The sequence below is a fragment of the Notamacropus eugenii genome, chromosome 2 (genome assembly GCF_028372415.1).
Source record: "Notamacropus eugenii isolate mMacEug1 chromosome 2, mMacEug1.pri_v2, whole genome shotgun sequence".
NCBI classification, from domain to species: Eukaryota; Metazoa; Chordata; class Mammalia; order Diprotodontia; family Macropodidae; genus Notamacropus; species Notamacropus eugenii.
The window spans coordinates 325509636-325535807 of record NC_092873.1 but is presented as its reverse complement, the minus strand read 5'-3'; the positions used below and the strand labels follow the sequence as shown (position 1 = coordinate 325535807).

Below are 26172 nucleotides of genomic sequence, written 5' to 3'. Positions count from 1 at the left end.
CCCTGTTGCCTCAGTTTCCTCGTTGGTAAAATGAGCTGGAGAAGGAGATCCTAAGGCCCTCCACATGTCTGCTGGGAAAGTCAGAAACCCCCCGAGAACGACTGGCCGTGTGCAGACCGGCTGCCCTCCTCAGACTGCCAGCGCAGGGGCCGCTTCTTTCCTCTGCCCACCCGGGCTCGGGGTGGCGCCGGGCACGCAGCAGGCACCTCGTGGTCGCGCCCTCTCAATGCCTGGCCCTGTTTCTGCGTCCCGTACGTGGTTATGCTCTGTCTTTACCCAGACTTCCGAACGTGTTCATTTCTCTTCCTACAGGCCAGACTCGTCGGAGTAAACTGATCTAGGCGGGAACGAAATCGTTGTTGCCCGCAGGGAGTTTCTGTTCTAGAGTGGGAGAGCAGCCAGGTTTCCTTCCCTAGCGTTTGGCGCTGGCGCCGAAGTAGGCCGGTGGGGGCGGGGTCGGGGTGGAGGAGTGGGAGGGGGTGAGCCGCCGGACTGCTCCCAGGGCGGGGGGAGGAGCGGACGCGGGGCGAGGGGGAGGGGTGGCGCCGCGGTGGAAGCCGGAACCCTGTTTCCGGGTCTGTGTTCCTGGGGGGAGCGCGTTGCGCGAGGCACCGGGACGTCGGCTGCAGGCTGAGGCCGGGCGGGCGGAGCTGGAGCGGCGGCCGTGCCTGGGGAGCGGGCGGAGGAGCGAGGCCGGGGCTGGAGCCGGAGCTGCGGCTGCGGGACACTCGGGGCGGCGGGCGGCGGGGGCCGGGCTCCGGGGCCCGGCGACGGCAGCGGCGGCCATGGCCGAGAGCATCGTGAGTCAGTTCCCCGCGGGCCGGCCGGTGCGGGCGGGGAGGGCGAGCCGAGTGGGACGCCTCCGGGATGAGGCAGCAGATTTCCCCGCCGAGGCCTGCGGGGCGTGGACCCGCGTCTCTCTCGCCCCCTGGCACTCAGGCCTTCTGGCTCACCCCCTTCCCTGGCCCTGCCATCTGGGCCCTTTCTCATCCTCGGCCTTCTCCGGGACTCAGCCGCCGGGAGATCGCCGGCGTCCGAGGTGGGGGAGAGAATCTGCCTACCTTGGGGGAACACCCCGACCTTGGAGGCCAGGAGAGAAGGGTCCCAAATAAAAGAGAGACCCCTCTTACGCGGCCACAACCCAACCCCGTCTCCTCCCCCACCTCCCCTTTTCCCCTTTCTGCCCCCCACCTTCTCTTCCTCCATATGAACTCCAAGGAGCAAAGTAGCTACAGATAAGGACACCCCAGAAAAAAAGTCCCTCTCCCCCGGAGGAGGTCCGGAACAAAAGTACAGAAATAGGACGTTTTCCCCTCGATTTCCAAGGAAAGCTTGTTAAATGCTTGACTAAAAGAAACTTGGGAAAGGAAGTTCATTTTTCTTGTCTTGGGAGATCAGACTTTATCAATCACCCCCTAATACCTTATGGCACAATTAATCTGAAAGCCCAGAAACTGGTTATTTCTTAGGCTGTGATAAGTTTTAAGTGCTTTAGCAAAGAAGCTAATGACTCAGGGAAAATCCGCAGGGAGGATCGGGGCAGTAGCATTTTGGTGGTAAATAAAGAACGCGAAAGGAAGGAGCTGTGGATGCCCGGCTTGGGGAGGGCGCTTCTCGCACCTGCTGCGTAGGCAGCCAGCCCTCCCTGGGTCTCTCTGCCTTGAGCCAAACTTGTTCGTTCCAGACTTTTCACCACCCTCTCCTGCCAGCTTTCTGTTTATGGCACAGGATTCACTGGCTTGTCTTTAGGGAGGTAAAGGAGGAATGGTACAAGAAAATAAAGTATTGATGCTTTTAAATATAAGGTTGCAGAAATTAAAACAAAATAAGGTTACAGAAATCTAACTTGGGGCTCCGAATAGGTTAGGAACTGTTGGTAGTTTAAAAAGTTGCATTAGTACCTTCCGTTTACAGGAAAACTAAACCCAGCGTTCCATTTAGGATAAGAATGGTCAGATCTTGTTGTAGACAAAGTTCTTAAGTCTAATGATAGCCAGAAAAAGACCACTTTTGTAAGGCTAAGCCACCATTAATAAAACCTAGGTGTCCCATAGATGTTTTGACTGAACAACTAAACGCTTTTGCACTTACTAAATTTTTGAAATGTGTTTATTTTTTAGGGGAAAAATGAGTTGAGATAGATTGTTTCCTCTAAAGAATACTGAGTGTATTGTTGAGATCATCAAATTATTCCAAAACCAAGGGTCTAACTCTAATCTAGGTCTAGGTCATGGGTGGGGAACCTGCTTTCTGATCCTAGGCCACTTGTGACCGTGGGTGTCCAAGTTTTACAGAACAGATCATTTTATTAAGGAGATTTGTTCTATGAAGTTTGGATTCAGTCAAAGGGCCATACTTGAAGTCATAGAGGGCCACATGTGGCCTTGAGTCTACAAGTTCTGCACCCCTTGACTCTAGGAACCTTAAAAAATATATATATTTTGATGACTGTGCTTTAGTAAAATTTTCTTTTCTAAGCCTTTGTATGTGATTTTCTAACATTGTTCTGAGTATGAGTACATAGGCTTCACCAAATTGCCACAGAAATTTGTGGGGCCCCCCCCAAAAAAAGGTTAAAGCCCCTAAAATGTTAATTCTAAACATTCTGTTTCTGTGAAGTACATACAAGCTGTCATAGTAGTCCTTGTTTTATAGATGGAGAAATCTTGTACATTCAGGTCTTCTTGTGTCTTATAGAACTAGTACAATTTAGTTTTATCTTTTGTTACCAGAAAACTTGAAATTGGTTTGGGAGCATATATGGTTATGTTTAACTATATATGTTTAAAAACACTGTTTAAGATGATCAAATCAGAATAATTTCTATTTCAGAAATCTGGAATTCAGTCTCTTAGAGGAAGTACCTTGTGTTTTTGAGTAGAATTGATTAGTTCAGGAACTAGTTTTAACATTTCTAATTATTGTGGGAGAACAGGCAGCTGAATATTTTTTCTTAGTTAATTTAGAACTAGAGGATTCAAATATTAATGGCAGTGTTTTTATAAATACGTATGTGTTTTACATTGAAGTGCTTTTTAATATGGAGACATTTAGAGAAACTTGAATACATATGTAAGATGAACAATCCAAAAATTAAAAGGGCTAGTCAGAGTTAAAAGTTTAGGGTAAAACAGGTACGCTAGTTTTTCTAAACTTTTAATGAATGGAATGTCCATAATGTTTTTCCAAAAAATAAACTGCCTTAAACTTAGAAATTGACAACAGAGTTTTTCAGACAAAAGTTAGTGAGTTATTAGACATTGTTATAGTTGTTACAGTATAATGAGTTGTTATAATATAATGAGTACTGCATTTGGAATCAGAGGACTTGAGTTTTGGAATACTGAGTCGTCATCTTAATTATCTGTGACCTTGGGAAAATTATTTCACATTTCTAAGTCTATTTTCTTATCTGCAGAGTGAGGTGGTTGGACTAGACCTTTAAGATTCTTTTCATCTCCAGATGCTGTGATCCTTTGTTTTAGGATGACATGAATTAGTCTTGATAAATTCCATCCCAGAATGTGTCAAGTTCAGGGAATTATGAGCCAGTGGGGCATTTGGCCATGTAATAGTGGAAATAATTTTCAACAGATCATATATTTCTAAAAGAGTTAGGACTTTTATCCGATAAACAGTATGGTAAATGTTGAGAAAAATAACTATAGCAGAAGTGCTTTCTGGCAGTCTGTTGTTGCAGGGACAATTTCTGTTCATGTGGTTAGAGCCAGCATTTATTTTTCCACAGTATTGTCCTTCTATTTCAACAGCACTCTTTGAATGAAGCAATAACTTTGATTCAAATGAAAAATTTAAGTCATCTTAGAAAGTGGTGACCTTTGCTCCGTGGACAAACATATCTACTCCCCAATTTACCCTATACCTGATCTTTTCGGTTTGCTATAAAAAGTATAGAGGCAGTATGGTGTAGTGGATAGAGCCTGGAAGACTTGGGACCAAGTCCCACTTCTGACAATCAGTGGTTATGTGACTCTAGGCAAGTCACTTAATCTCTTAGTGACTCAGTCAGCTCTCTAAAATTAAGTTGTAGAGAAGGTACCTGTCTGCATTGGCAGAGGAGGTTTCCTCTGTGGAAGTTCCCTAGATTAGTGAAATAACAGTCCCAGTCCCTATCCCCTCTTTTTATGGCACAGGACTATATTTCTTCTTTCTATGGCACAGGACTATATTTCTTAATTCGTTTGCACTTCTTACCAAGGACAAGTGGTCATTTGATTTCTTGTACTACAGGTCAGCCAGAGCTTTTGTAAAAGGATTCCAGAATCAAGTGAAATTCCTTTTCAGAAGGACTTTGAATCTTCATTCAGTGATAATACACATTTTCTTTCATGAATAAATCTCAAAGGCTCAGGATAAAAATAATCTCACTGTCCTAGATCTAGTCTTTTATAATTCCTAAAATGCAAGCTGTGTTATTCAGCACAAAACATAAAACCATTGCTCTTTTCAGCATAATCTTAAACTTGCTAGTCAGGGCTATGCTTTTAGATAACATGACATTACCTGATGATGATTGCAAATCTTCCTTTTCACCATTTCATTTTCTATAAAGAATTGATTTGGGATTGAGAAGAAGGAAAAAAGTATCGCCCATGGCTTTTGAAGTTTCAGTGACAGTCTTTGTTTTAGTGCTGCAAGGCTACTGTCATTTTTGTCTCAACCAAATAATGGGACAGGACTTTGTTTCTTCTCAGTAACTCTTTTTGGTTTCATTTCTAACAGATAATCCGTGTCCAATCACCAGAGGGGGTGAAGCGGATCACTGCAACAAAGAGAGAAACAGCTGCAACGTTTTTGAAAAAGGTATCTGTGACTTTGATGTTTACCTTTCAGCAGTTTATTTCTGCCTTCCATTCTTCCCCCCACTTCCACCCCCGTCCAGTCTCTTCACTTACTTCTCCCCCACCCCTGTGGTCATAATTGGGTCAGCATTCTGTAAAATCCTGGGCTTGGGTTTGTAGCAAAACTGCTGGGCACTTGGGATCTTACAAGAGAACTTGAAGGTATTAAAATATTTTTTGAAAAGTAAAAGATATTTAACCCAAACTATATTTCCATTTGTTGTTGCTATTTGTTACCTACCCACATGTTGGAAACGATTTGAATTATATGAATAAAAGAAGAAAGACCATAAAATAGTAACCACAAGGCTCAAAAGAGTCTTGCTGAAATTTAAAATTTACTTTTTGTTTTCTTAACCTGAGTAATAGACATTTATTAGCATTTTTTTAGAAGTGTGAGATGATACTGGTGCTCTGTATGAGATGTGTTCATAGACTATATAAAAGATTTGACTGAAGTGACTTACTAAAGAAAGGTTGTAGGGGAGAGAACTAGAAATATGAAGAATAAATTGAATTAATTATTCTTTCAAATTTTTGAGGTTATAAGATTGCCACAAGCATTGTAAGATTTGACTCTTACTTGCTAGAGGCTTTGATGTTCAGTTTCAGAAACAGAATTATCAAACACTGTGAAACGAGAAACATCAACATTTGCTTTTTTCCTGGGGGAAAACTAGAAGACAGACCTTGGAGTTCTTGACTTTGATTTGCTAGCAGAAGAGCTTGATTTATAATCTCAGTGCTTCCTCCTAGCAGTTTATGTTGCATCTTGCCTTTCTTAAGGAGAGTGCATACATAACAGCCCCAGCTGTTGATATTCTGGAGGGATTATATTGATGGGATGTGATTTGTGAGCATTGTTGTTTCTACTCTCTTCAGCAGACCATCATAGAGCACCTATTGGCCAGGTGAAATTTCCCAGAATTATTCATAAAAATAAAGGCAGAACTGGTCTGAAACGTGCTTTTAAAGTGCATCCCATCCTGTCCCTTCAAAAAAATTGCCTTAGGAAAAGTAAGGGTAGTAAGTATTATTAACTCTTCCTATTCTATCTGTGTCACCATTTTATAAATAATCTCATTGATTAATATAAATGTCTTGTCATCTAGTCCTTAATAGCATCATACTTGATAACATTGGATAACTAGTTTAATATTTTACTTTGTTTCACCTTGAGAATTTAATATTTCCAACTCTGGTTCTTAAAAATTTGTTGCATATATTTCATAGAATTGTAGAGGTCTTAGAGCTTTATTCAGGTCTTCCACACAGCTCATTAATCCCTTCTTTAACATTTCTGATATTGTTTACCTTTGACTTTGTTGAAAGTTGTTTTTTAAAAGCAAAATAAAGGACTGATTTAGAGTTGACCATGTGAAAGATGAAGTGTGATTCTTGTGTTTCTGTTATATGTCTTAAGGGCAACTGTTTAATATCAAGTCAGTCTGTTACAAGATGTTCTTTACATTAACTTGTTTTTTTTTAAATTCTTAAAAATCAATAAAATCAAGTTTCATTATCTACTTTGACTTGGTTTTTTGTTTTTGTTTTTTAATTTAGTGCATCCAGCTACATTTAAAAATATATTTTCAAAACTATGGAAAAAACAAAATCATCTTTAGAGACTTTTAAAAACACAAAACGAGAGAGAAGTAGCGCTAAGGTGTTTCCCTTCTTTCATTGTTTCTTTGCTCCATTCTGTCCTACAAATGGCTGCCAAAGTAATCTTCTTAGTGTGCAGCTTTTATCACGTATCACCACCACTAAGAAACCTGTGGTTCTCTGTTGTCTATTGAACAAACTACAACTCTGGACCCACCACAGTCTGATACTCAACTTTCCTTTCTAGCATAATCTGACAGTACTCCCCATTATCCACCTAAATTGGGCTACTCATCATTCCCTTGAATTTGTCCTACTTCTTTATTTCTTTGTTCTTTTGCTCTTACCATAGAATGTATTCCTCATCTCTTCCTGTTGAAATAATCCTCATCCTTTGAGATCCAGCTCAGGTATTACCTCCATTAGGAAACCTTCCATGATCTTTCATCCAACATTGTTTACTAGTTAAAAATATTTTCCTTATAACTCTCATAGAAGTTCAGAAAGCACCTATAAAACACTATATTAAATCAGGAATTATCTTTATTACTATTATTATTGTTTCTCTAGTAAACTTATAGTATGAAGATGACCCTGGATTCTTGAAGACTCTGCCAACAAATCACAAACTTTGGCAGGTCTTACTGAGCTGAAGAGATTCAAATAGGGCCTTGACAGTGGATTTTAGGACTGGTATCCAAGGCCCAGCCTAGCAGAATTTAAAGAAACTCATCACCAGGAGGTTGATTTTTGAGGAGAGGGGATGGAGGAGAGCATGAAAAGGATGGATGGGGGGCATGGCAGATCATTAGGAAGACATGTCTATTAACAAGCAGAAGATTGAAAATCTCTTTTTTGTAGTGGAGATGCCTACACTAATTAAATCATGAATACTTGAAATATTCAAGTATGACCCTTAATTTGTACATTTTCTATGCATTTATATTCTAATTTGTATTACAGTTACTTGTCTTGCCTTCCCTGTTAAATTATAAATTATTTGATGACAGAAACTGTTTTATTCATCTACCTTGTACATAGTAGATGCTTAATTAATATTGAATCAAATTGTGATTATATCTGTTGCTTTATATTTTCATTAAATTTATTTTTGCCATATTTTCTGTTGACAGTCTATATGTTTGTGCAAGGGGTTGGCTTCTTTCAAACTTAATTTCCTTACTCTAATTGACTCTAGAGTGAGCAGCATATATGTAGGAGGTACCACCTGTCTTTTCAGAGGGAATTCAGTTACTTAGGAACTACTCAGAAGTTAGCAAGATAATAATGAAGGATCCCATCCTGCAGAATATTCTGAACTTAAGAACTTAGAAAATCTGGGTGTGTTCTCGTGTGTGTGTGTTTGTGTGTGCCCGTGCGCGCATGCACATATATGTGTATGTGTTTATACCTTCTTGTTTTGGGTTTATTTTAGGTTGCAAAGGAGTTTGGCTTCCGGAATAATGGTTTCTCAGTTTACATCAATAGAAACAAGACAGGAGAGATAACAGCATCACCAAACAAATCCCTCAACCTGTTAAAAATTAAGTGAGTACTCAGTGGGGAGAATTTCTTGTGGCAAGTGTTGACTGCTTGAGGTAGATTCATTTGTAACTTATCTCCCCAAAGCAGTCTAGATACTTTCCTATTTATAGACCAGTATATGGGCTGTCATATTTCTTGCAAAGTGTTAAGCAGTCAAACTGAGTCTGCAATTACTGTAGAGCTAGATTTGATTGACTTGCAGTATTCTGAGAGGTATGTCATTGAGGGAAGAGATTTGTAGCCTAAGTGTACTGAGACTGGATAAGCTGCATACTCAGCTTCTTAGGAACAAAAGACCTTGAGTGTAGTTCTTTGGGAAGAAATCAAGTCAATTAACTTTATACCTGAAGACCTCCATTGTGTGTGAGTGCCAACAGTGTGGTTTCCACACAGCCTGCTATTTTTTTTTCAGGTATCAGAATCCTCTTGAAGACATTGCTTTCTTCTATAGCCAGAAGCCAATGCCAGTGGGGCCTCCCACTCTACAGTCCTCTTGTTCCACTGTTGCTCCACGATGGAGCAGGTTTTCTGGATGTACAGTAATCACATTTGTAGCCTGTAGAACCTTTAAGTTAGTACATTCTCAAGAGACTATGGATTCCAGAGATCTCCTCTTTGGAGCACTATGTGGCATGAATTCTGTGGCTCTCAGGTGTATGTTTGGTGTGTTACTATGTGACCGCCATTGTATGGGTCTAATCTGTCAAGATGCAGATGTTCTTTGATGGGCATTAAGATGTTTACAAAGATTTCTGAACACTCTACTTAGAAGAAGTACGTGATAGTTTAGTGCAAATTATAGACCTCTTTAGTCTTACGGTAGCACATAGTAGTTGCTTAATAAATGGTTTTGGATTGATCTGACATGTAACATTACTCTGACCACTGTCATTTCTCATATTATTAATTTGTTATCAGCAAACTTTATTATAATATTGCAAGACCCTGCTGTTTGGCCATTTGTTGAGTTGTATAAGTTACAAATTGTATAGTCGGCAATAATAAACCAAGGTAATAGTTGAATCTCAATGAAACATTCTCCAGAGCATCACTTTCCTTACTAGGGGCCATTTGGTTTATTCGCATATGCCTTCCTCTGATGGAACTAGCGCTCCTTCATAATGTTTGCCTATGTGTTTTCCAGAAACTGTTAATATTATGGCAGTTATTTAGTATCAGCCTTTTCTGTGTGCCAGACATACAAAGTGGAAATGCTTACTGCCCTCAAGGAACTCATATTCTGGTGAGGGGGACAACATGCAAACAGCTTTGTACATACAAAATATATACAGAAAAAAGAAAAGATAATCTTGGGGGAAGGTACTAGCAGTGGGAGGACCAGGAAAGGTTTTCTGAGGAGGCTAGAATTTGAGCTGAGCCTTAAAGGAAGCCAGGACAGTTAAAAGGCAGAGGTAAGAGCAGTCTTGGCATGCGAGATAGTGCAGAGGCACTGCCAGAGAAGGAAGCTTATGTGTGAGGAACAGGAAGTGATCAATGTCGGTGAAGTGTGGAGCTCTTGGGAAAGTTAGAAGGAAACCAGATTGTGAAGGGCTTTAGGTGACAGAAGATTTCATATATGATCCTGGAGGTCATAGGGAACCAATATATGCATTTCTGTTATTGGAAACGTTTGTGCTCCTTGACTTGTATAGACATATAGTGCATCTTAAGATCTGTCTTTTGAGTGAGGTCATCTTTTATCCTGTTCTCGCGTTGTGGTATTGGAGAGAGTGGGGAAAATGGGACTGTGTGTAGAGCAAAGAAGATGAAAAGAACTAATAATAATAGTAAATTGACTTAAAAGTTTCCAAACTATTTACAGCAACACTATAAAGCAGGTCCCAGTCTGTAGAAGAGTTAACTTAAACTTAGCCATCACAGGGTCATACAGGTAAACAGCAGAAATAGAATACAAGCCAAAGTCCTCTGAATCCAGATTCATGCAGTTTTTGGTTCTAAATACATAAAAATTAAGTATAATTGGTAAGTAGATTACACAGTAGAAGTGGATTGTCTTAATTTCTTAATTTCATACCCCATCTCTATATACCTGAAGTGCTTTGAGGTCCAGGAATTCCTAGGATGATTAAAATAAAGTGTTTTAGCAAAGGTAATTTTTATTTAGTACTAGATTATAGCAATTTTGAATTTAGAGTGTTAGTTGGGTCTTTTGGGTCACCAGTATAAAACTGTGCTAGAGAACATGTTTTACATTTAAAATGATCAAAATTTGCTAGTGTTTTTGTTTTTTGGAGTGTAGAATTAGAGACAACAAAGTAATTTTTTATTACATGTAAAACAAGAGGATACTAGCATAATGAAAACTGAGGCTTCATTATAATAGTTAACACAATTATTTGCTTATGTTAGAGGGCCCTACATATTTAGTTTGATTTTGTTCATAGGCTCACTAAATTGCTATTGATAAAAGTGTGTATTTGATATTTCTTCTTATTGAATAGACATGGCGATTTGTTGTTCCTGTTTCCCTCAACCCTTGCTGGACCCTCATCTGACATGGAAACTTCCTCCTCCCAAGCATTACGTGTTTGGGGAGCTCCCAATGTGGTAGAAGATGAGATTGATCAATACCTCAGCAAACAGGATGGAAAGATTTACAGGAACCGAGACCCACAACTGTGAGTGTTGAGTGTGATCAAATAGTTCACTTCTTTCTTCCTTATTTAAGCAATCTTAGTAGTTGTGTTTGTCCTTCATTGCCGAAGAAGACCATGCCATCAGAGAAATGAAGACATGACTTGCACTTGACTTTGTTTTCAGTGAGGGAAGGCTGTGCAGGTCACCAGCCTCACTTCTCCAGAGCCATCTCAAGCAATCTTAATAAAAGACAAATGAAAGGGGGAATTATAGGGATATATAAAGGGCCAATGTGGGCCAATAACCAATAAAGCTAGACATTGAAGTGTAAGTCTAAGTCTAATAAGTATCTAATGAAAAACTCATGTATTGAATTGGAGTAGTAATATCTAAATCATTGCTCAGATAAACTCACTTCAAATTTTGGTTAGTTTTCTCTCAGATACTCAAAATTTCTATAACATGCACTTTCAGAAGAAATTTGTTAAGTCCTGGGAAAGAGTTTGAAAAATGACCAAGGGAAGGAAGAAACTTTAAGTCATTCCTTAAGAATGATCACACTTAAGATCTACCTCTAAAAACTTACACTGAATTATTTAGGCAACAGAATGAGGCTTGAAAAGTTTGAAATGGGCAAAACTGAATTTTTTGCCAAAAAGTTAGGACTGTAGTTTGGATTTGTAAGTAGGATAGTTCTTCCACTTTGAATTTTTCGTTGCTCAAGAGATCTCTTATTCTCTAAATGTTTATATAAATTACATGATTATGTAAAATGTATATGCACTCATACACATATTTAGTTTTAAGAGATCAAACAGAAGAAATCTCTTAGTTTACATTCAAAGATAGGAACTTATCTCTGAGAGAAGTCGTTTGTCTGTTGTACTGACTCTTTTTAACTATATAAATTTGTCAGTATGATGTAGTGCTGACATTGAAGCATTGAGATTTCAGATGCTGTATCAGCAACTTTGATTTCTTAGAATAAAGAACCACAAGTGGGACTCAGTTATAGTTGGCTTTTATCCATGTCTTAGCTATAACCATTAGCAGCATTCCTCCATTTGGGTTTCCTCCTAGGAACCCATTACTGACTTTCCTTTTATTACCTGTAGCTTTCTTGGAATCTTTTCAAACTGGAATGTGCGTGTGTTTTTTAAACTTGGACATGTTATCAATAGGAAATTATGTAGTAGAAGACATAGAGGTGATAGGAGGGTAAGGATGCACTGGTATGGAGCATGGCATTTATAATTGATTTTTCCAACGTAATGATCAGTTTTGCTCAATGTTTTTTCTTCTTTTAATTTCTTTTTTAAAAATTTTTTGTTAAAAGGGAGTGACTTTCCTGGAATAGAGAAGGATATGGAAGAAATTTAAGTGAAATCAATATAAAACACATCGATAAAAATCTTTAATAAAGAAATTAAGCAGAAAAAAAAGATGCTTTTAAACAGTTCTGAAGCAGTCTACATAATCATGTTTTAAGTGATATATATTTTTTTAATGTGTAAAATGGTAGTAGGCATCAATCAGAAAAACTAATCTATGTTAATTTTTTTGGCCTATGATATTCCTAGTTGCCGACATGGTCCTTTGGGAAAATGTGTGCACTGTGTACCTCTCGAGGTAAGAATTTTTATGAGAGAGAGTGTATGTATGTATGTATGTATGTATGCATATATGTGTGTGTGTGCATATATTTTAGTTGGTTGATGGCCTTTTTCATAGAACTGTTGAAATACTTTCTCTAAATCTCTCCTTGATCAGTAGTAGCAATTTGAAGAACTTAACGTATTTATTGCCTTGGGCCTCATAGTCCCACCAGTATGAGCTGCAGAAACAGGATGAGTCCTTATTTATGGTAGTGACCTTCTCTGTGGATTATGTATGGTTAAAGCATTTGTTTTACTGTGATAAAGAGACACCATTTACAATAGACTCCCCAGCCAATCCTTTTAAAAAACTGACACAAAGCTGTGCTTGTCAGTTTTTATGCTTGTCATAGTATTGATTTACTTCTGCCCTGAATCTTGGATCTCTTCTACCAATTTGCCCTGTTGAGATTAAGAGTTTTCATGATAATGCTGACTGGTAACTAGGAGCCCTGAATTTATAGCAAGACCACTCTGATTTTCCGGATGGGCTTACCTGACTTCTTGTGGCACTTTTTTGTAAAGTTCTTCCTTGAATTGGTGACTTCTTTCCAGGGAGAAAATCTGTAGGATTTTGAACAGTGGTAAATTGAAAGGATGCATCCACTTTTTTCCCGTATTTTTCTGTCACTAGTGCCTGGTTTACAGAGGGAGCACATGCTGCTATTTTTCTGTAAGCAGTTGAATCCAGTTTGCTTGTTTTTCAGTAACCAGCATGTTTTCAGACAGGTGCATAACCAGACTCTCTTCATATTTGCATTTTGACAGCCATTTGATGAAGATTACTTGAACCATCTTGAACCTCCTGTGAAGCATATGTCCTTCCATGCCTACATTCGAAAACTGACCGGAGGGGCTGATAAGTAAGCAGTTAGACTACAGTAATTGCATCTTAACAGAAAGGAATGCCTTTTTGTTTTGCTGGCAGTCACCTCATGATTGCCACCATGTATAGGAATGATAAAAACAGGGTTAATTTAGTTTGTCATATGGGAAGAATCCCTCAAATTAGGAAGAAAAAAGTTAGGTGATTGTCAATTAGCTAACTAGTGTTGGATGGCTCTGAAGGTCAATAGAAGTGTCTGAGGGTCTGTGTGGCATATAGACAGCATAGGACGGGGGAATCAGGAAGACTTGAGTTTGAATCCTACCTCCATTGTGTACTAGCTGCTTGACACCGTGCAAATCACATAACCTCTCTGGGCTTCAGTGACATGGAGGTATATTGATGGCCTCTGTGGTCCTTTCCAGGTGTATATGATTCTGTGCTTCTGGTTCTAGAATTAGATACCCAAAATAATGACCACTGGGGAATCCTAGTGGATAATTTTAGTGATCTTATCAGACTCCTGGGTGCACGGCCTAAAAAGGATAGATGAGGACACCAGAGTTTTGTGTAGTCTAAGACCACTCTACTGTGGAAACATATCCAGGATGGTTTTGGCTCATGCATTTCTCTGCCTTTACTACCTCTGTTCTGATTTTTGGTTGTGAGAGTCATGGAACTTTGACAGTTGGTGTTGCAAACACTTTTTCTCACTAATTAGACATCAAGATGGAAATAAAAATGGAGCCCTAGCCAAAATTGAGTTTGGTGGTGTCAGAGAAAGGGTTAAGTTTAAAACATTTTGATCTGGCCCGTCTCAGACATTACCTGTGGGATTTTCTTCTTTGTGCTGAAGACACACCTATCAAACAAGTGAATTTCACCTTGGTCCTTTAACATTCTTGTTAATATAGAAAGGCTAGGCAGTGACTGAACTCAAATTAACATTTAGTGAAGAAAGCATTGTCCATTGGATTGTAGCTTTTGCTCTGACAAGCAATTGGTATCTTGGAACACTTTTCCTTGAGTCTGTTTTAGAGGGAAAATAGAATCTTTAACTTATACTTGCATACCAAGAAACTCTGTAGATTGCCATAATAAAAGCAGGAAGGGAGATTTACTTAGTGGGACTTGCGCTTTGTAAGGATTTTATTAATTAGAGAGAGGGGCAGTGGCATGTTCATGTGATGGACCATAAACATTTTTTTTTTTTGTCCATAGAGATGGTATGATGAAAATCTGTTGGAATAATTGAGGCATTTATTGTGACATTATCTGGAAAAATAGTCTTCATGGCTAAAAGTATACATTTATCTCTCAGTTGCTGATATGCTGACTTATTGTTGATTATGAAAATAGAGTAATTATACTGTTATGTTTGCTTGTGTATTTATAATACTTTACCCTTAAGAAAACTGGCATCCTATAATGGAGTCACTTGTTCAGATTCAAAAAAGCCAGTCAGTGATAGAATCAGGCATATAACTCTTATTTTCTTGGTTGTAGCTCTAAACTTTATTTTCGGCAAATAGAAGAATTTTGTGTTTAATTGAACTAAGATATATTTTCCCCAAATATTACTTGTGTATTTTTCTTGAATTATTTAAATGACTGAGATAGGTAATTTATAAGTATTAGCTGATAACTGATGAAACTCATTAAAATAGCTTTGGAAAATTTTTAGAAGATAATATAGTATAGCTAAAGAAGTAGATGTTAAACAGTGTTTTTGAAAATATTCATAGATGTTAGTGACAATAGATTGGTGATGGCAATAAAATATTGGGTTTTTATGATAAAATTATTTTTTCTCTGTTGAATCCTAATGAACAGAAGCTCATTTTTCAAATGTGCTACAATTTTAGCTTTTTGTAATAGAATCATTTTTAGCACATGCTTCCTGCTCCTGCCTGCCAGATGTTTAGCTCCTTAGAGAGGATTCTGTTCATGAAATATAAGGTATTTAACATATTCTTTTGCATCTCTCTCTGCTCTCCCCAGGCCACATTTTGATATTTAATTAAAGCTGCTTTTTATTTAGGGGGAAATTTGTTGCCCTGGAGAATATCAGCTGCAAGATTAAATCTGGTTGTGAGGGACATCTTCCATGGCCTAATGGCATTTGTACCAAGTGCCAGCCAAGTGCCATCACACTGAATAGACAGGTGAGTTGTTACATTGTAATAGAGAAGACTTTGAGAAAAGTGTCTCTTAAGCACCTACTGCATAGGCAATAAGTATAAAAGACATTTTGTGATTGATTGGTTTGTTGACTATTCCAAGGTCATCAGATAAAACAGAAATTTCAGCTCTTGAGGGGAGAGGATCTCGGGCTGCAGGTTTTCCTTTTTCATTGCACAGTGTAGTACGGTATTCTCTTTTACTTGATGTCTAAAATATCACTGTTGTTTGTGCTATACTCTGTGCAGTAGAGACTGGCAGGCTATAGTCCTAGTTTGATTCCCTCTAAGATAAGACTGTTAACAATCTCTTCCTATTTGGTGCTTCTGAGTGCTTAGCAAAAGGTAAGTTTTGTATAACTCACAACAGAGAAGTGACTCAAGGATATGGTAAAAGTTGAAAACCAAATAGAAAGCAAATCAGAATATTCTGTATTCATTCTTTACACCCTAAATTAGAATACTCTGCTATGCAGCTTTTCCTCCTTGTCTCTCTTGTGACTTTCCTCTCCTTTTTTCCCCCAACTTTCCTAAGCATTGTGTATTTTATTTTCCATAAAAGTTATTTGAGCCAGCATTTTAATAAATTATACTTTAAGACAGAGGTTCTTAACCTGGGACCCATGAACTCTTAAAACATATATTTATAATTATTTCAGTGTAATTGATTTCCTTTATAATCTTAGGTATCTTAGTACATTCCGAGAAGGATCCCTAGCCTGCACCAGCTTCCCAAAGGGGGCCACGACAAAAGAAAGGTTAAGAACTCTTGCTGTAAGATGAATTTGAGTTTTTTTAATGATAGTATTCCTCTAAGACTCTGGGCAAGAGTTTATCCTTTACTGTTATCTTGGTTTGGATGTTTAAAAAGTGTATTGATCTGTTTTAAGTCTCTTTAGTCCCATCACTGTTCCTGAAGCAGTCTTAGTATTTAAAGCTTCCTATTGTCCATTCATTTTGACACATCTTTTTTCCAGATATTTATTAGTTTTATTGATACTTATTTTTTATTAATGTTAATTTTTGGTCATGCTTCTCCATAAAATAGTATAAGTAGGAAATAGAGTTATAAATGGATTAATCTAGGAAAATAAATTATTTGCATACTATGACTTTTGTGAATCTCTTGGAATTAAAGTCATCCTGGTGAGTCTGGTTCATTTGTTTCACAGAAATATCGGCATGTAGACAACATCATGTTTGAGAATCACACAGTTGCTGATCGTTTCCTTGACTTCTGGAGAAAGACTGGGAACCAGCATTTTGGGTACTTGTATGGACGGTATACAGAGCATAAAGACATTCCTCTTGGCATTAGGGCTGAAGTTGCTGCCATTTATGAACCTCCTCAGGTACAAACAAACAAACAAAAATCTACAGGATTTGATAATTCATTGTCATCCTTTTTTGTGGAACTGAAAGAAATCAAATTTCACCTGCATTTTCCTATTCCTGAAGGCTGTTTGAATGCTGTTTTCAGTTAGAATTTCTAAATTTTTATGCTAAAAGTCTTCATTTGAATTGTTAATGCTTCCCCTCTTCCCCATTTCAGTTAAGACCATAGTCCTGTTCACAAAATATGGCTTCCAAAGATGTGTACATTCATTCAACTTTGGGGTGGAGCTGGAAGCATCTATAGCATATTGGGTTCTGTTCCCATTGACCTCATTGCTTGTCATGATGCTGGGGTACTGAGAATTTGATAGTTCTACAGTGGTACAGTGTATACTGCTAGAAAAGGACCTACAGTTTACAGACCATTTGCTCCTTAGGCCTCATCTTGCCTGTGGATGCAATGTAAGATGAGCTTTGGATGCTCAGACTTTGTTAGACATGACCTGTCTTTTTATCTGATTTTTCTAAAGCATTTCATTCATAGTTCCAAAGCAGGAAATCTAGCCAATAGTATTTACTATAGAATGTAGTTTTTAAAGAACAGTATTAACTGCAGAATGTATATGGCCACCAGTTGGAACATTGGAATTCTTTGGTTGCCACATATGTGTCATGTTTGTCTAGTAATATTATGAAATGAAATGAAATCCCACAGTGTATTTGAGAACATAGTGTAGGGTATTGTGGGTCTTTTTTTTCTTTTTATGATGATCCATTATTTTGTGAAAGAGTCACTAGGTGGCAATGGAGACACTACTTAAGAAGCTTGGTTACTTTCAGTTTAGATCACATATTATACCATCTTGAGAAATTCCAGATTTGTAGAATATTTATCTGGAGCTATTTGTCATAAACCATTAAAGTTTTAAAACATTCTTTTAAAAAGTAACAGTTTTTAGGGACAGTTTAATGAAATGTCATGTTATATTTTATGAAATATTAAATTGTGTTACATTAAAATCATTTATATTTTTAAAAAAGTAACAGTTTTAGGAACATTTACTTGTAACTTTTTCCTAAGTTAAAATGACTCACCCACATTCAGCTTAGTGGAGTAGAATGATCAAGTCTCTAATTTGGAGATCTGAAGGTTGGAACAGTTGACCTTCAGCAACCCTTGAGCTCATTAGGAGTTGAAGCTCATGCTGCCACATGTCATTAAACAAGTACTTTTCTCTAGATTGGTAATAAAGTCTTGATTTGACCTGTGCCCTAGAGGTATTAATGATCTCCATATGGGGGATATTCAGACCAACATAACAGTACTTTTGTTGGTTTGCCAGAATTTGACTCATTTACAAGGATATATTCAATTAGCATAACTCAATTTTGGGATTAATTTTGCCTTCCCACTCCTGCAAGGGGAGCTCTGTTAGGTATAATTCTTATTCTTAATGAACTACAAAATACATTTAAGTGAAGATTAAAGTTCTTCAGTAAACTTCTTGACTACCAGGAAATAGGAGAGTTGATGTTCTTTGATCAGTTTGTATGTCTTTTTATATTTCATATGAATAAACTCATATCTAGAACACATAAGGGTAAGTTAATTTGTCATAGAACTAAATCTCCTGGCTACTCTGGTGTAATAAATAAAGTACATACTTTATGGATCCTTTTGAATTTTTCTGTATTGATATCGTCTCTTTTTCTCTCCTACATAATATTTTGTATTCTTTTACCTTTCAATATACTTTTAATGGCAAAGTGGCTATTAAGCTAAATGTTATTTTTAAATAAACCACACAAGTATTTTTTCAGGCTATTGTCTCAGGGTTTTTTCTTATTTGTCTTACCACTTGCCACTGGCTTTAATTTTGCTCTTGGCTTCAGTTGCTTCTGAAATGAACAAACCCATCATTTGGAACAGGATTAAACTCCAAAAAATTACATTTTTCAAGGGGGGAAAAAGTAAGGACAGCCTTCCATTAGTCTTTAGTGACAGTATACTTTAAAAAAGGAGCTTTTATTGTAAACCTAAACCAGTATAAACATTCTGCTTTCATTTGTTTCTGCTTCTTTCTCAGCAAAGCTATATGCTTTGCAGATTTGGGAAAGCCTGTGTTTTCACTTGGTTGCTTAGATTTCTTTTTCTGCCTGAAAATTCATCTTTTCATCATATTTGCAGGTCTGTACATTCTAACAAGAGATGAAAGTGAAGAGGACACCCTTGATTCCGGGTATCAGCCCAGTGGTTACTCTACAATGTATACTCTTTTTCTAATTTTCCCACAGATCGGTACACAGAACAGCCTGGAGCTCCTTGAAGATCCCAAAGCTGAAGTAGTAGATGAGATTGCTGCCAAACTTGGCTTGAGAAAGGTATTGGAGCCTTCTGTCAGTTCGTCTGCAGGAAGGAATGTTAGGGTATTGTATTGGATGAATGGCAGGCAGGAGGGGATTTGTCTCATCTGGGATCAATTCTCCCCAGCTGCACAAGGTCAGTTGCAGACCTGACACATTTTGAAGCCTCATTTGTGTTTATTGGGCGCCAATAGCTTTTATACTTTTTGGCCTTAAAGTGAAATAGGAACATTTCCTTGAGCATAAAAAGATCCAAATGCCAGAGCTGTTGTACTTTTAAGCCCTCAGCCACCCTTCATTAAAGAGCAGTAGAAGGAAGACCCTTTCTTTTCTGTCTTTGGCAGGAGTGGTATTCCTGAAGTAGGATGACATTGCTACTCTGGTGCAGTTCCCTGTCCTGATTTCTCTTTTTGTGGAGTTTTGTATGTAGTTTTTGAGGTACTACAACCCTCCAAGATCAAATCCCTCAAAGTTGTTCATTCTTTTCCCTGTGGTTGTGGTTCCAGTTTAGTTGTCATTGGATTTTCTGTTTAGAAGTCTGAGGAGACAAGTCTTGTAGTGTTTTACTTAGATTAGTCAGAAGAGAAAGCAAGAGGAGAATATTGCCTTTGGTTTGCTTACACTAAACCTTTGTAAGGTTGTCGGGGTTCTGTGGACATGTGTGAAATGTATGCATAAACATGAAATTGACGTGTGGTGCAGTGGTGAGAACACTGAACTCCAAATCCCTGCTGGACCACTTTACCTTCATGACATTGGACAAGTGACATAACCTTTCTGGCCTCCATTTTTTCATTTGTAAAATGAGGGGATTGGACTAGATACCCTTAGGAGTCCCTTCCATCTCTAGGTCTGTGAGCTTGTGACCTAACAAAATTTAAATGTCAGCGAACTTGTAAATCTGACCTAGCAGAGTTCAAACATCAGGACGTGTAAGTCAGATTTTTATTCTTCATATTTTTGGATCAGTCTTAGCTGGTAGTGGAAATCAGGTTCTTAAAAATTTAGGAGGAAACCTAAAATGATTTCAAACCTAAAGTAAAGATCTTTGTGCCAAAGTTGTATCTTCTCAAGGTTCTATCTATCTCTTCCAGCTATCTTCTCTTGAAAGAGAAATTAGTATTTTGTGTCAGTTTCTTCCACAAAACTATTAAGGGAAAACAGAACAAGTACTTAAGTGCCTACTTTGTGCTAGGTACGATACTTTACAAATACCTTATTATATTGATAACTAACTGATAATCATCATAGCCCCTTTTAATTTTTAAGTCCTTTCTCAAAGAGACTGAATTCCTAATTTGGCTTTTATGGTATTTCTTTACTGCTTAACCAAACTTGTGCCATAAGCTTTATTTTTCGTTGTTACCAGCCTTCTCCAGTTCATTTTTTTAAAAAGATATTTCAGATCCAGATTTAAAATCTTTCCTGATCCTGAGATCTTGATCTTCCAACTTGAATTCCACTGCATTATTGTTTGTTTCTGAATTAATACTTTGCTATAGCCTGCTTACTCCATTCCTAGACTTCTTTTGGACTAAGTCTTTTAGCCTAAATTTCCACCTCTCCACTCCTTTCCTTGAGCAACTTTTTGAAAGGTCTGGCAAGCAAAGTTAGTCATGTTGAACTCAGGTGGCCATGTTACATCAGCTGTGGCAAATGATACTAAATGTTCCCCAAGTAATTGGTCTTTGGTAGTGGTGGTGGTACTGGGTGGGGGTGCGTATGTGTTGGTATGTATGTCTGTATCTTTTTGTAAGAGATGAAAAAGTGTTCTCTTCAGCTTCCCCTCACTCTCGGTTGATGGATATGACTAGAGTGCTTTAGCTGGGAAAGGGATAGTCCAGTAAATTTTACATGACTTTTTCCTAATCCTTGTTTAAGACTTCTAAGATGTAATTGGGACACCAGCATCCTTTATACTTTGTTCTTTCATCCCTCCCTTATTCCCCCTATCCCTCCTTCCCTTTCTCCCTCTCTCTGACTTGCTTACCTTCTAGATAGGAATGAGTAAAAGTTGGCCCTAAGAGGAGTCTGGTATTCTTTGTTATTTGCGATAAATATAATCTTTAAGGTTATGAGAAAACTAATTTTTAAAGATTCAGAATTGAAGATAGTGTTTTCTTCATATAATTGTTGACACTTAGAAGCATTCTTTCCTAGATCCAAGAGTTCCTCCTAATTTTGTGACTACTAGGAGCTGTTCCTTGGTTGAAGAGGCTGATCAGGTTATTGTACCTAGAATTCTTTCCATGATCAAATCCCACAAGAAAATAGAAACTTTGTCCTCCCTCCTGGCAGAAATAAAGAAGCATGGTGAAGTGCAAAGAGAGACCCAAGTTCAAATTCTGATCAGATCACTTTTTGTGTGACCTTGGATATGTCAATTATCTGTGCCTCAGTTTCCTCATCTGTAAAATAGAGATAATGCTGATGATCCTATTGTGCTACCTATCTCTCACGGTTATTTTGGAGAAGTACTTTGTAAATCTTAAAGCGTTATGTAAGTGTGTGAAATACTGTTATTTCTTTCCAGTCTTTTTGATTCCATGGGACATGAGGTTTTATTTGTTTATCTATCAAATAGAAACCCCATGCCAGCCCAGAAAAATCAGTTTTGAGAGAAAGAAGAATATGTTCAATGGAGGGTCAGGGTTAATGTCACCTAATAGTATCTCCTGGGGCAGTCTACTTCTGAAATAAAATGAGGGAACCCAGAAGCCAATGAATCATATATTTTAAGCTAGACAGAAACTAATCTTCAATTATTGCTTGCTCTGTACTAGTACAAAATATGTGGGGAGTATTAGCATCCAGGTCAGATGCTCTGTTCTTGTGCACAGCCTAAATTCATTCCATCCTCTTCATACCCAAAGTATGCGGCAGCTGTTTTCTTTCTCAGCATCTCTCTCCACCACTCCTGTGCTCTCATGCCAAGTTCCCAAATGCACTTCCAAAGTTTCCAGGCTCCACATTCAATCACTTTCACCCCATTATTGCTGCCCAGGTTCTCAGTCTCCCATTTACTCCCAGACCACTCCGCTCCTCTTATGTCATGTCCTAAAATGCACTGTGGAACTTTTCAGGTTCCACATCCAACCACTTTTGCTCCATTGTAACTGCTCAAGAGAGCCTCACACTTGCTCTTAGGCATTCCCACATATGTACCTTGATTGCAGCCACTAACTCTCCTTCCACACTTAGGTCCCATTAGGCCTCCAAACCACCTTGACATACACCAGTTCTTTTTCTACTTCTTATGCTCCTGATTACCCCCAATGGAAATGCAGTCAATTGTTCTCTTTTGTGACTAACTTCATAGTGTCACAAGGGGAAGAAATCTTCCCACAGTAGGGCTGTGCTTGTTTCCATCTTCCTCTTTCAGTTCTACAGTATCCCAAGCTCTTGTTAGGCATAGGCATAGGCAAAGGGTGTGATCTTTGAAAAGAGTATATGTAATTCTCAGAATGAAAAGAGTGAAGAAGAGAAATGAAAAACAGAACTTGACAGTAACATGGCTGAATTAAAATGCATAATCTCAGGTCTTCTAAAGTGAGAGTTGAATTCTATGATAGATTCTGATTCAGGAAGCTTTCTGGACAGAATGTTTTGGTGACCAAATTGATGGTGCAAGATAGTGCAAGGAAAGGTTCTGCTCCCAAGTGAATTCCTAGTGATGCACTACTGTTGCCTGACAGAAATTCAGCTTACATTGAAAGAATTTTATGGTATAAAATTCATAGGTCTTCTGGTTTAAGTAAGTACAAGCCCAAAACATTGTGGACTGGTAAGATAAGATTTTTTTCTTTTAGAGAGACATCCAAAAAGTGTATATTTTCTCTCTTATTAAGGTTGGCTGGATATTTACAGACTTAGTCTCAGAAGATACCCGAAAGGGTACTGTCCGATATAGCCGCAACAAGGTAAGGAAAAAGCATGGTTAAATGAAAAATTTCTGCTGTTTTTAGTTTAATCAACTATTTTAGACTAGAAATTTTTGTAATAAACCAGTTTTATTTTGTATTGACGATGGTACATTTACAATTCTTCACTGAGTTTCATATTAAATTATTTTCAAAAGAGTCCCTGTGAAAAATTAGGGCTGGAGTCATTGACCCTCCTGATATTAGTGACTTGTGATTCATTTTTTCTTAATAAGTACATTTTATCTGTGTGTTCATGGGAGATACTGTATGCTGTTTCAGAGTAACAGTTCTGGATAGTTGGTTTCAGCGAATGTCTACTATATCTGAGGCATTGTGCTTCATGCAGGGGACATAAAAGTGAAATCAGACAGTGCCCCTAAGGATCTAGCAAATATTAGATTAGATATAGACACAAGTAGCTACAGTGTACATTAGAATATGCATTGTGCCATTTATGTAGATGATTACTAAATGGTGGTTGAATTGGATTGAATTTTGTCTAACATTCAGACATTACTGTCTTGCATTGCATTCTGTTGAAATGAAAAGGAAATGGGAATTCATTCTTGTTTGGGTTTTTCTCTTCTAGGATACATATTTTCTGAGTTCAGAAGAATGTATAACTGCAGGAAATTTCCAGAATAAGCATCCCAACATATGCCGACTTTCTCCAGATGGTCATTTTGGATCCAAATTTGTAACTGCAGTAGCTACAGGTATAAACTGGTTCAAAGTCAAATTTGTAATACCATTATTTTGTTTGTGTTTTGTGTATTTAAATGCATTCATCTTATACCTTTAAGAAGTTCTTTATGCTTAACTGGCATGGTCCTAATCCATTCTTATAATGGGCCAGTGAGGGACAGAGGAGACAGTTGTTAGTCCCCATTTGCCTGTCAAGCAAGACTCAACACAAGAAAATGACCTTATTGGAGTCAACCTCACAACTAATGGCAGATGTGGGAATCCAACCTAGTCTCATGGCCCAGAGCTGTCTCCATTAGACCGTTGCTTTTGGCAAATTAATTTTTGGTTCCCTTGGGTCTGTATACATTTCTCCCCACTCCCTGAAACAAGAATGTGAAGTCCAGCTGTGTGGGAGAATGGTAATTTGTTGTTTCCCAATGCTGCTGAAATTTGCCTGACCACCCCAGTAGCAGGAGGCATTCTCACTCATTCCTGTAGTGGCCCATGAAAAATGCATGTTGAGGAAAACTAATGCTTTTGTTCTGTGTTCTAGTTTGTTCCTTTTGTTTTTCTGAATGTAATGGCCATTCTGAGGTGCCATTTCCATAAAACTTCTTTAGGAGCAAAGAGGTTTTTTGTTGTACATATAACATGTATATCTAAACTTTCTCCATGTCTCTGTACATTCTCTCTCTCTCTCTCTCTCTCTCTCTCTCTCTCTCTCTCTCTCTCTCTCTCTCTCTCTCTCTCTCTCTCTCTCTCCCTCTCTCCCTCTCTCTCTCTCTCTCTCTCTCTCTCTCTCTCTCTCTCTCTCTCTCTCCTCTCTCCCTCTCTCCCTCTCTCCCTCTCTCCCTCTCTCCCTCTCCCTTTCTCTCTCTCTTTCTCTCTCTCTGTAAATTTATGGTAGCATTATAAAAAAATATAGCCTGTAAGAGGTATTGTGAAAAGTCTTCCAAAAAGTCTTGAGATGCTGCATAGAAAAGAGCAGTAAGTACAGAGCACCATCTGTTTCGAGATGAATTGAAATTTGAATTGGAGACCTAATTGACAAAACCATCAATCAATATTTATGGAGTGCCATTCTCTACTGGGTACTCATTTGCAGTAGGTATTGTGGGGGGTTTCAGAGGGGGCAGACATCATCTCTACCTTCCTAGAGCTTGTTCTAGTTCAGTTCATTTAATTTTAATTCTCCTTACATGGAACTGGAATAGATTGAGGATATCTGTGACTTAACAGATACAAAATTTATAAACAACTCATTCATACAAACAACTATTTCTGGCATACCTTTTCTTTCCACCCAGCTGCTGCCCTGTCTTGGGAACCATCATGAGAAAGAATAGAGCTCTTAGAGGTGATTCCTGAGTACTCACATGTTGGGGAGGGAGGAACATGTTAGAAACGAGCACTCTTAGGGAGAGAGAGCTGAGGTGGTGATGGCTCTTGGCCCTCAGTATTTTCTTCCGTATTGTCTTGGGTGATTCCATTGAAATTGTACTTATTAGAAATTCATTTGGCTTAATAACATCCTCTTTATTTTAATTTTCATTTTAAAAGTTTTGATTGTAATCTTTTGTTTTTTATCATTTTCATTTTCAAGTTTGTTCCTAGCTCCTCCCTGATCCAGAGGGCGTCCTTTGTCCAAAGAGGAAATTAGTTCATTAAACTAGCATACCCACATATAGTATATGCATCGTTTCACACCTGTTGCTCCCACTTCTGCAAAAAAGAAAAGTGTACTTTTTCCCTTCTTCAGGGCCAAACTTAATCATTAGAATTCAGATTTTCTTTCCCTCCTCTATTGGTGCAGTGGATAGAGCACCAGAGCAGGAGTCAGGAGGACCTGAGTTCAAATATCACCTCAGACACCTGACACTCACTAGCTGTGTGACCTTGGGCAAGTCACTTAACCCCAGTTGCCTCATCCTGGGTCATCTCCAGTCATCCTGATGGAACATCTGGTCACTGGATTCAGATGGGTCTGGAGGAGAAGTAAGGCTGGTGATCTGCACAGCCCACCTTCACTCAAAACAAAGTCAAGTGCAAGTCATGTCATTATTTCTGTGATGGCATGGTTGTCTTCGGCAGTGAAGGACGAACACACATTTTTGTCATTTGTATATTTTTTTTTTACTGGTTCTGCTTCCCTGCACCAATTCCAGTCTTCCCCTGTACTCTTCATATTTGTTATTTCTTACACTGCAGTAATACTCCATTACATTCATGCACCACAGTTTGTTTGTTTCCCAGTAGATTTGTCTTTAAAAATACAAATGCCACTGAGTGGCTAAGGGGCTTACAGTGATCCACACATTTGTATGAATTAGTTCAATCAGATTACCTTTATTCGATACCTGGCATAATTCAACTTCCCTGAGGGAGTAGCAATTTTGATTGAGTAGAGAGGAAGTGGGAAATTTTGAAGCACAGAGCCTTTTGGAGGGATGAGGAACTTGGAAGTTAGAGACCTTTCTACTGTGAGTATTGGGGAGCTGGGAAGAGATACATGAAAAGAGAGGAGGGGAGGAGTAGAGAAAGGTAGGAAGGATACTAGAGGTAGAGTTGGCTTTTTAAAAATTTTGCCTTGAG

The 26172-nt window shown here is 38.4% G+C and overlaps 1 protein-coding gene across 6 annotated transcripts in view; it reads left to right on the top strand.

The window, feature by feature from the left end:
- NPLOC4 (NPL4 homolog, ubiquitin recognition factor) overlaps positions 1–26172 on the top strand; it is a 77376-nt gene that overhangs the window by 16752 nt on the left and 34452 nt on the right. For 2 of the 6 annotated variants that reach the window (XM_072645305.1, XM_072645307.1), the window contains exons 2-12: positions 4744–4824; positions 5745–5888; positions 7903–8015; positions 10475–10651; positions 12191–12239; positions 13034–13128; positions 15133–15256; positions 16444–16623; positions 18902–18988; positions 22819–22890; positions 23483–23609. In XM_072645305.1, coding sequence (XP_072501406.1) covers positions 10530–10651; positions 12191–12239; positions 13034–13128; positions 15133–15256; positions 16444–16623; positions 18902–18988; positions 22819–22890; positions 23483–23609 — 856 coding nt within the window. In that variant the 5' untranslated portion in view covers positions 4744–4824; positions 5745–5888; positions 7903–8015; positions 10475–10529. The other 4 variants (XM_072645306.1, XM_072645304.1, XM_072645302.1 and 1 more) reach the window with 4 other exon arrangements.